General features: G+C 54.7%; 1 protein-coding gene across 1 annotated transcript in view; it reads right to left on the minus strand.

The window, feature by feature from the left end:
* The window catches only part of NFATC1 (nuclear factor of activated T-cells, cytoplasmic, calcineurin-dependent 1), a 160,828-nt gene that overhangs the window by 131,871 nt on the left and 18,460 nt on the right, over positions 1-10,497 (minus strand). Inside the window, exons 6-7 of the mRNA XM_011975903.1 lie at positions 4,423-4,430; positions 34-1,132 (exon numbers count right to left, since the gene is read on the minus strand). Coding sequence (XP_011831293.1) covers positions 34-1,132; positions 4,423-4,430 — 1,107 coding nt within the window. The remainder of the gene's footprint in view (positions 1-33; positions 1,133-4,422; positions 4,431-10,497) is intronic.

The following is a 10,497-nucleotide window of genomic DNA, read 5'->3' on the forward strand; positions in this document are numbered from 1 at the left end:
CCCCTCCCAGCCCCGCCCCTGCCGCCAGCTCACCTCATGTAGGACGCAGGGGACAGGGGCTTGGGCTTCGCCCACTGGTATGGGTGCTGCGGCACCGCCAGGTACTGGTCGCAGAAGCCGCCCTTCCTGATGTGCTGGAAAGAGGAGAAGTCTTCGGGCGCGAAGTCGGCCGGGGGCGGGGGGCTGCCCAGGTCTTCCCCGACGGGCTCCACCTTGAGCGCCACCGAGGGCGGCTGCTCCAGGGTGGTCTTGCGGGACTTGACAGGGACGCCGTCCCCCAGGTCCAGGCTGCTGTCAGTGGTCAGCGCGTTGATGGCGGCCACGATGGCCGAGCTGGTGTACTGGGTGGTGTTGCCCAACCACGAGTCGTCGGTCACGCTGACCCGCGGGGAGCCGTGCGGGGACGGCGTGGGCGAGTGGTGGGGTGAGTAGGGCGGCTGCCGGCCGTTGAGGCTGTACTTCCTCTTGTTGCACGGGGACGCGGGCCTGGAGGAGCGGGCACCCAGCCAGCTCTCCTCAGTGACGCTGGCGCGGGGCGAGGTGGAGGGGGAGTGCCGCGGGGAACCCAGCAGCGTGCAGGCCCCCAGCCCGCGGGGAAAGCCCTCCTCAGGGTCCGTGGTCTTGGGAGACACGCAGGGAGACTGCCATGGCGACGTCTGGGGGGACGCGTACGGGTACGAGTAGTTGGACTCGTAGGAGGAGGCCTCTGAGTTGCAGCTGCGGGAGGACAGGCTGCTGGCCGGGCTCAGGCACGAGGGGTCTCTGTAGGCCTCCAGGCTGGGCAGACTCAGCGTGGCCGTGGAGGGGGACCGTTTGGAGCTGGGGAGGACGTCTTCCACCTCCACATCGTGGAAAAACTGGTTGTTGTTGTGGTACAGACCCAAGCATGAGGTTATCTCGATGCGAGGACTCTCCAGGGCAGGGGCCCCATCTGGCCTGGCGTGGCCGGAGGAGAGGAAGTAGCCCGTGGGCCCACCGTCCAAAGCTGCTCCGTACCCGGAGGGGTGATCCGCTGGCGGGACGATGCCCGGTGTGGAGGTCTGAAGGTTGTGGCATGGGGCCGGCAGGGTAGAGTGTGCTGTGGGGAGCGGCAAGGCAGGGCTGACGTTGGAGGACGCATAGCCATAGTGTTCTAGAGAGAAAAAGAAGCAGATGGTGGCATGAGGGGCTGGGCATCACAAAGCAGAAACCCATGACCTCAGGGCAACCGGCAGCCCCTGGCCTTGACGAACGACTGGGGGGCCTCAGACCCCACGGAGCGGGCCTCTGCCAACGCCCTGAGACTACACTGCCCGACAGCTCCAGGCCACTTGGAGTAACAGGTCCCCATGAGCCCCTCACTGCCCACCTGCCCTCCTCCCCCAACAGCAGCACAAGCCCCCGAAGGTCCCTCCCAGACAGAGGCAGCCGAGTCCTCACCAGTTCCACTCTTCATTCAAAAACCACCTTCCCGAACCACCCCATCTTCATTTAAACCCCAAACTCAACATGTGGGCCCTCCTTCTCTAGTTTATTTTTTCTCCTAAATACGTATCACAATCTAACAGCATGTTTTTACTCATTCATCTCACACTGTCATCTCTTTGACAAACAGAAACCTAAGTTCCATGAAGGCAGAACATTTGGACGTCTTAGTCTATTCTGGCTCACCACTGTTTTCAGAGCCAAAGACTGTGCCTGGCACATAAAGTGTGTTCAATTTGTTTAATGGATGAATGGTTGGTGGGTGGGTGGACAATGGATGATGGACAGACAGGTAAATAAACTGATGGATGGATCATGATGGACATGGTGGGTGAGGGGATGATGGGTAGATGGAGGGTAGGTGGGTGGATGGATGGTGATGGACAAACGAGGGAGAAATGAAGGATGAAGAGATGGGCTATGAAGGGTGGATGGGTGGGTGGATGAATGGCTGGATGATGGATGGATGGACAGGTAAGCGATGGATGAATGATGGATTGGGGATGGAGGCATGATAGATAACTGGTGGATGCATGGATGGATGGATGAATGGATGGTGATGGATGGATGGATGAGGAATGGAGGAATAAAGGATGGATGATGGATGGATGAATAAATGGATAGTGAATGGAGGAATAATGGATGGATGATGGATGATGATGCATGGATGATGGATGGATGATGATGGATGGATGGATGGATGGAGAATGGAGGAGTAATGGATGGATGATGATGATGGATGGATGATGGATGGATGGATGGATGATGATGGATGGACGATGGATGGATGGGGAATGGAGAAATAATGGATGGATGATGGATGGATGATGATGATGGACAGATGGATGGATAGGGAATGGGGGAATAATGGATGGATGATGATGATGGATGGATGGATAGATGGATGAGTAGATAGCGAATGGAGGAATAATGGATGAATGATGGATGGATGGATAATTGATGGATGATGATGGATGGATGGATACGGAATGGAGGAATAATGGATGGATGAGGACAGATGGATGAGGAATGGAGGAATAATGGATGGATGATGATGATAGATGGATGGATGCATAGGGAATGGAGAAATAATGAATGATGGATGGATGGATGATGATGATGGGCGGATGGACAGATGGATGGATAGGGAATGGAGGAATAATGGATGGATGATGGAAGGATGGATGATGAGGAGGACAGATGGATAGGGAATGGAGGAATAATAGATGGATGATGGATGGATGACGATGGATAGATGGATGATGGATGGATGGAAAGGGAATGGAGAAATAATGGTTTGATGATGGATGGATGGTGGATGGGTGGGTGGATGGATGGATGGATGGATGTGTTTTAGATCTAAGGACCTAGAGATGTAAACAGATTTTAATAGGCCTTTCACTGTTTAGGTGCCCTCATCACCAGCTACAAAGAAAACTCCTCAAGGATTGGATGAAAACATAGACTCTGAAATCCCCCTCACGGAGATTTTGAAACTGGCTCATGTCCTAGGAATCCATCTTTTAGAACAAAACAGAAGATTCCGGTACACAGCTAATTCTAAGGATCATTATGTGTTAATTACACTCAAAATATTTTTTAAAATCATTATTAGGGAAATTAGTAATTTTAACAGGAAAGATGTGCTTCTGGATTTCTGATTTGAAAAGACTTTATGACATCTTGGAACCTCATGATTACATGCCTGGAGATGGGTATTCCCAGGCCTCTAAATAATACAAACAAGCACATGGAAATCCTATATTCATCTCCTGGTGCAAATGCACTGGCTGGAAGATTTTTATTCAAGGACAGTACTGTCTTTCCGCTAAGTTGTAGTTCAGAAACCAACAAGGATAAATGCCAAGAAAATCGAGGGTCTCAAAATACCAATCCAAACCCCACTGTATTTACTAACAGAAATGGTTCTAACGCGCAGATAGGTGGGAAACACGGCATGGCGGCCTGGTAAGAGGACACACTGTGGCCTCAATGCCAGGAGTCACAGCTGCCTTCTGGAAATTCCAGACACTCAGGGGCCAGAGCTGTGACAAAGAGAAAGAAACGGAACTGCGATGGAGCCACACCTCACAGGTGTGACCAGAAGCTCTCAGAGGTGGGAGCTGAGACCTGCTCAGGACGTCTTTGTACGGGAAGGGCCCCTTAGCTAAGGCTGAGCACCTTGGGGATGGTGCTAGCCAGGCCCCAGTCCCGCCTTCCCCATCATAAAGAAATGCCCTCAAGAGGACGGGAGCCATGCAGTCTCCTGCACCCAAGAGAGAATAGGAATTGTCAATAAATCCAGGAGGTGGCCAGGCACGGTGGCAGCTCACACCTGTAATCCCAGCACTTTGGGAGGCCGAGGGGGCAGATCACCTGAGGTCAGAAGTTTGAGACCAATCTGGGCAACATGATGAAACCCTATCTCTACAAAAAATACAAGTAGCCAGCAAGGTGACGCGCGCCTGTAGTCCCAGTTACTCGGGAGGCTGAGGCAGCAGGATCGCTTGAGCCCGGGAGGTGAAGGTTGCAGTGAGCTGCGATCACACTACTGTACTCCAGCCTGGGTGACAGAGCAAGACTCTGTCAAATCAATAAATCAATCAATAAGGAGGTCTTTCTTTTCCCAGAGCCACAGGCGGGGCCTGGGGTGGAGCTGGAGCTGGGCATCCTGACGCCAATGCCAGCATCCAGCCTGGCCTCTGGTCAGGACACACACACCATCCCCGGGGGCTGCCCCAGCCGCGAAACGCCAGCGCCGGGACTGACCACCCGTGTCATCCACTGGGCCCCCCATACTCCACGCCACGCTCCATGCTCACTGGACACTTCAGGCAAACACCAGGCTCCAATGCTAAAACTTCGGCGACCATCTTTCTAAAAATGGAGCTGGAAAGCAGCTTCCTGGAGAAGGTGAGGCTTCCAAGGAGAATTTGTCCTCCGATCTGCTGGTGATACCTGGGGGGCTCTGGGCCAGGCAAGCAGTAGCCCTCTGAGCGCTCCGCCTGGGCGTCACAGTGGCCCCTCCGTGGCCCGTGCAAAGCTCCTGAGCCAGCTGCATCAGACCCGCTGGACAACAGGCCACACAGGCAGGTCCCCCTCTGCCCGGTGCCCCACACGCCCGGGTGCCCATGCTAGGCCAGCCCTGATGTCTGCCCAGCGCACAGTGCTGCAGGAGACCCACAGAGCCATGACTAGCTCTGCGTCTGGGGGTCCCACGGTGGACACAAGGAAGGCGGGGTGGGGGACCAATGAGGGGGTTTTGTCGAGCGCAGGCCTGCGGCTCCTGGGGGGTTCCCATTGGGGCACTACACAGAGCCACCTGTTCACAGGTCTGCGGCTCCTGGGGGGTTCCCGCTGAGGCAGCATGCCGAGCCACCTGTTCACTACTCTGCATTCTCACCAAAAGTTGTCTGAAAGATATTCCTTAGCCAGAAATGCTACATTATACACACCAGCGCAGGAACTCACACCTACACTTAGTGCTGGGCCCGCTTATTTGTCTAGAAGCCCTTTCGCCTGTTGGAGCAGAAATATGACATTCCGTTAGGAATGAGCTTCCGTCTCAAACCAGCCATCAACTCCAGGAGACGCGGAAGCACGGGAGCGGAGCTGAGGGAACATGAAGGCGGCGGGGATCCGATCACGGGAGCCCAACCTCCCTCCCACACCCTGACTTCCTCTTGGAGGTATCCGTGGCCTTCAACTGGCTCTTCAGGCCCTACCTGCTCCACACACTTCCCCTCACTGTCCAGACCTCAAAGGGGGCTTAACTGCAGTTGATTAATGTACAGATTCCTACACTTCCTGTTTCCCAATCAAAAGAATATTTATTTCCAAGACAGCTGATGCCACAGTTGAACTACCATTTGTTGGTAGGAAGGTAATTCTGAAGAATTTTTTAAAATCCTAGCAATTAACAGAGCAAATCTTGGGGCCTCCCCACCACTCACCCTCCCACAGTACTCAGCCCTGAAACGGGTGCCCAGCCAGTGGCAGAGCCCAGAGCTGGGTCACATGGGGTACTAGAGCCAGATCACCGGAAGGTTCTAGATGAAACGGGGCAGGAAAGGGGAGGCGGACCTCACAGGTCTCTGTGTGCAAGTCCTCTGGGGCTGTAGCCCTTGATGTTTATGTGACAGGGGCCCGGGCATGAGGGGAAGTGAGGAAGAGGAGGAGACTCCACCCGCAGCCAGAGCAGGAAGTGCATGCAGCGAGGCCCACGGACGCCCAGGGCACCAGGGGGCCTTTATTTAAACTAAAGTATTGCAATAAAACCTGATTCAATGAGGCAAAGAAACACCATAAAGCTTTTATTAAAAAACAAAAAGGGCTCACCTAAGCATGAGTTTTCCCTGATCAAATAATGGCAAAATGAAAGCTCAAATGCCTGAATTTCATTAGGATCCCTTGCCCAGGTCCTTGGAGGGCGGGTGGTGGATAAAGTTCCCTTGTTCTTCCTAGAACAAGAGCAAGGTGGGGGGTCAAGCTGCCCCCAGAGGCCAAGCCCCACACACCAGGGGCCACTGTCCTGGCTGTGAGCCCCTCCCTTCCAGCTCCCAGTGAATTTGGTTTCATGACCCACCTAAACCATATTCAAATCTGAGTTAACTATTCAAAGGGGTCATATTTACATGAAAGGAAAATATTCCCAGTAACTTTCTTAATGATTCTGAGCTGCTTGGCTGACTCATGTCACGCCAGACGCCACCGCCGAGGTCGGTGACCCCACTCCCTGGCCACCGTGTTGGAGCGCCTGGCTCTTTGCCAAGGAGGGTTCATTAAATTACAGTGCAGGTGAGCAGGGAGACAGAGCTGGATTCTAGGCGATGATCACGGAGAGCACATTCAAAATCCCTTAACAGAAGGTAACGGCATGGCCCCTCCGCTGAAGGCACCATCTCCCCACTTTTGAGTCCCCTGATCCTCACCGGCTTGCTCAGCCATCAGGTGCCCCATGACACACAGGTGGCCACGCGGGGAGCACCAGCTCTCAGGCCGGCCCAGTCCCACTGGCCTCAGCAAGTTCCACATGTCAGAGCTGTTAAAAGTGATCTGTCTCACTCTGAGAAATAATTCACTGCAGAACCACATACCTTTCTCGTTTCTGAACGACCACAAAAAACTGTATTGGTGCATGACATTAAATTAATACATGAAATACTTCTGGTCAGGGCTCCCTACGGGCGGGCAGCATTCTAACCTTGCAGACCCTGCCCTGCTGAGCCCCCGGGCACCTGCCCCTCACAACACGCAGTTCCCAGATGGTCACTCCCTCACTCGCTGTGTGCAGGGCAGGACAGCCACACCTCCGCCTTGCGCATCAGGCCAGCACTGCTGACAAGAATCACCAACTCCGGCCACAGCCAGATCTCTCATCTTTCACAAACTCTGAGAGGCGGCCGTCACAGATGATGTTATTTTTCATTTTAAGGAACATCCTCTTCAGCACGTGCTGGGGCTGAACTGCAGGTGGACCCCCAGGCACTGCTGTCACCTCTCCACACAGCCACGGAGTCTGCTGTGGGTGAGGCCAGATGACAACTGTGCATGTACTGGAAATAAAACGAAGCAGAGCGATCCACGCCAAGACCGTGCTGTTGGAAGCAATGTGCTTAGTAGGCCCGGGAAACGCTGCCTCACAGTGGCACCAGGACATGGTCAGGCCCGTGGCATGACAGACAGCAACAGCTTCCCAGACACCGTTCCCCCAACAATCTGCCAGCAAGAAAGATTTACAAAGGCAAATAGGATGGCCTCATCACAGCGCAAACAAACAGTATTTAATGTTCCATAAATACGCACGCCAACGCCTTAATAAGGGTCCTTCGTCCAGCCCGGGGCCCAACCTGGGACATCGTTCCTCAGAGGTACTGCAATATTCCCCCTGGTCAGACGCACACATCACTGTAAAGCATCCTTTTTGAATTCTGTTTTCAAGGAATTAAAAAATATCCGAGTTGTTCATGGCTAGCTGAGATCTTCCTTTGAAAAGCACAACACAAAACTGAAATATTCCAATCTGCCAGATAACTCCACCCTCCACAGAAACCCCTCTGGAACCTCAGGCGGTGAGCTGTGCATGGTAATAGCAGGAACGCTCTCCTAAAACACTGAACCTGAACAACAGCGCATTCCTAATTCAGCACTGTCCTGGGACCTCTCTGCTCACCAGGTGTCTCTGCCACGGGTTTCCTGCTGCAGCCCCTGACCAGCCAAGGGCACCTCAGGCCCTCTTGGGGAAGATAAATCCTATTTGGTGAAAATGGACTTGAGAATAAAAGTCTTCCAAAGCTTCATTTCTGCATAAGATGTTCTCTTTCCACAGGGAACCATTAAATGCCCCAGCAGTGGGCACAGGCCAGCGGCAGACCCGGGCACACAGAGGTTTGGAGGGTGGCCCTGACTGGCAGGGAGGCTCCAGCCCAAACATAGAGGCCTTGGCCAATTTCCTCCGAGTTGCCACGGCGACCGTGCTGGCAGCAGCCCGGCTGGCCAAAATAACTTAGAAAACAGGAGCCCTGGGGCGGGAAGCAGGGCACGCCCGCCTCCCAGCTGACAGCGAAGCAGCTATTTCCTGAGCCCCAGAAGGGAGCGGGGCCTCCTCTCTGCAGAGGGAAGCCCGGGGCCTGCTCCTGGGTGGACACAGCGAGGAGCCAGACCCTGGAAGCCCAAACACCACTCCCATCCCGCCTGGGAAATTATTTACAACATTCTCTTTTCATTGTCCCAACAAATGGTTATTGAATATCTATTCTTCGCACCTGCCGAGCACTTTCGAAATAAAGAACAAGGCACAGCCCCTCCCTCAAAGTGCCCCGTGAAGACCTAAGTCCAGCGAGATGGAAGGGGTGGGGGCCACAGCGGTGTGGGCCAGGCTCCCGGTCACACACAACCGCCCTGCGGATGCAGCTCTCGACCCTGGTACACTGACCTCAGCTCTGCCAGGACGTACAGCCCCTTCTCGGGGGGTCCGGTTGACACACTGCCTCTTGGGCTCAGGGCTGGCCACGTCCTTTACAACAAAGCTTGACTTTCTGTGCTAAGCTAATCTATAAAACCCAGTTTGCCTTGCTTTGCAACTGATCTCAGACTTATTCATTTATATCCAGGCTCATCCCAGAAATAACGTGAAGTAGTTTCTATCACTTGTTAAAGGCTGGAGAGTCAATGTAATCATTTAACAATGTGATATAAATAATTAACATCATTGAATAATTAATCATCAAAATGCAGTAATAATGGTAATAAAAAGAAAGGAGAAAACAGCACGGGTGTCTCACAGGAAAACATAATATGTACACTTAACATATGTGATACATAAAGAACCTTTTCCAGCAACTTCTTGACACCATAAAAGGAGGAAGGGGCTCTTCTCAGCTCTGGCCTCTCCTGCTCGGAGCCCCCACTCCTAAAGCCCAAAACCACGGTGGTCTCTGGAGGGGCAAGGACCCAGCAGAGAGGTTTCACAAGCAGCCTGGAGAGCCAGCAGCTCAGCTCTGCGGGGTTCTCAGGGAAGAGTGCAGCTCCAGAGGGCCCAGGGTGCTGGTGAGGGTGAGGGTCACAGCTTCACTCCTTCTGCTCAAGGAGCATTTGGGGGGAATGAGCCTGGTGGGTGCTGGGGAGGACTGTGTCCTGAACCCACCTGGGAGGCCACCTGCTTCCGGGTCAGGAGGGACCCCAAGTTCACCAGGGTCCCCACATCCGATGCCACCAGGAAGTCTGCCCACCTCAAAATGGTGTAACAACTGGCGTCCTTGTGAGACTAGGCCTCAAGGGGCACAGACTGGCCTCGTGTGCATCTTCCCGGATAAGCCTAGAGTTACCTGTGCAGTCACAGGAGGGCCGGCGGTGCCCTCCCCCTGCGGCTGCTGTGACGCAGTCACGTGTGCACGGAGGCAGGGAAGTGGCCCTTGTCACTGGGCATGCGCTGAGCACCTGCCAAGCCAGACACGGCGCCCAGTGCGGCACAGCCCACCCTGGGGGCCCGGCAGACCCGGCTCCATGGGGATAACTGCCCCCTGTGCTTCCTTCCAGGAGGCAAAGCAGTGAAATCTTCAGCCCGGGCCGAGGGGCTGGGGCTGCACGCTGTCCTGCAGCACCCCCGCGCCTCTGACTGGGGTGTAGGGGCTGGGTTCCGGCCGCACTGCGCCTGTTGCAGGCCCACGGTCAGTGATTCACACTGTGAACGACCAGGGAGTGTCCTGGAGGTCCCACCCGACCGGGACGACTGCACAGGCGTGGAAGCCTCCGCCCCGACATATCCCAGAGGGGCCACCCCGGTGGCCACACTCTCGTGGGACCGACTTTCACCCCGTAAAGAGAGGTCAGGAGTGGGACGACACTCCTGCATGGCACAGTTAGGTAGAAAACTCTTCTGCTGAAATGCCCTGGCTCAAGCTCTGAGGACTGGAACCAGCTCTGGAAGGCGGCGCCAGGACCACAGGCAGCCGGGGTGGGAAGGGCCTCTGGCGGGGCTCTCTCCCACCCTCATCGGCCTTGGCTCCCACTGACCCCAAAGACCTAGAACCCAGGCACGGGCAGGGAAGACTGGGGAGCAGAGGGTCATGAACCGCAGGCAGCACGGGTTTGGTTGGAGCGCTGATTTTCAAAAATGATCGAGACGTTGGACTTTTTAAAAGAGAGTAGGGAATGATATGGAAAATATGACCCTCATTACAGACTCGGAGGTCCCTGCTTGCCAAGCTCCTCCGGCTTCACCTCCGCACTGGGGGGTTGGGGGGGAAGTAGACACGAGGCCTTCAGGATGGACACAGATAGGGTGGACGGGGACTAGCCTGGGGTGACCTGGACAGAGGAGACCCCGGGCAGTGGGAGAGGGGCCCAGGCCCAGGGGTGCCCACCCCACTCACTCGCTGCTATTCGGAAGTGGGGAGTTATTTGTGGTTTGTTTACCTGGAAACTTTATTTCTGACACAGAGAAGAGAAAATGAAAGAAAAGGCTGGGGTCATGGTAGCTCGGGGAAAACTTGAAAGCTGGACGTTTACGGGGCTCTGCGGGGTGTGGGGGGT

Source organism: Mandrillus leucophaeus, unplaced genomic scaffold (assembly GCF_000951045.1).
Source record: "Mandrillus leucophaeus isolate KB7577 unplaced genomic scaffold, Mleu.le_1.0 Scaffold16, whole genome shotgun sequence".
NCBI lineage: Eukaryota > Metazoa > Chordata > Mammalia > Primates > Cercopithecidae > Mandrillus > Mandrillus leucophaeus.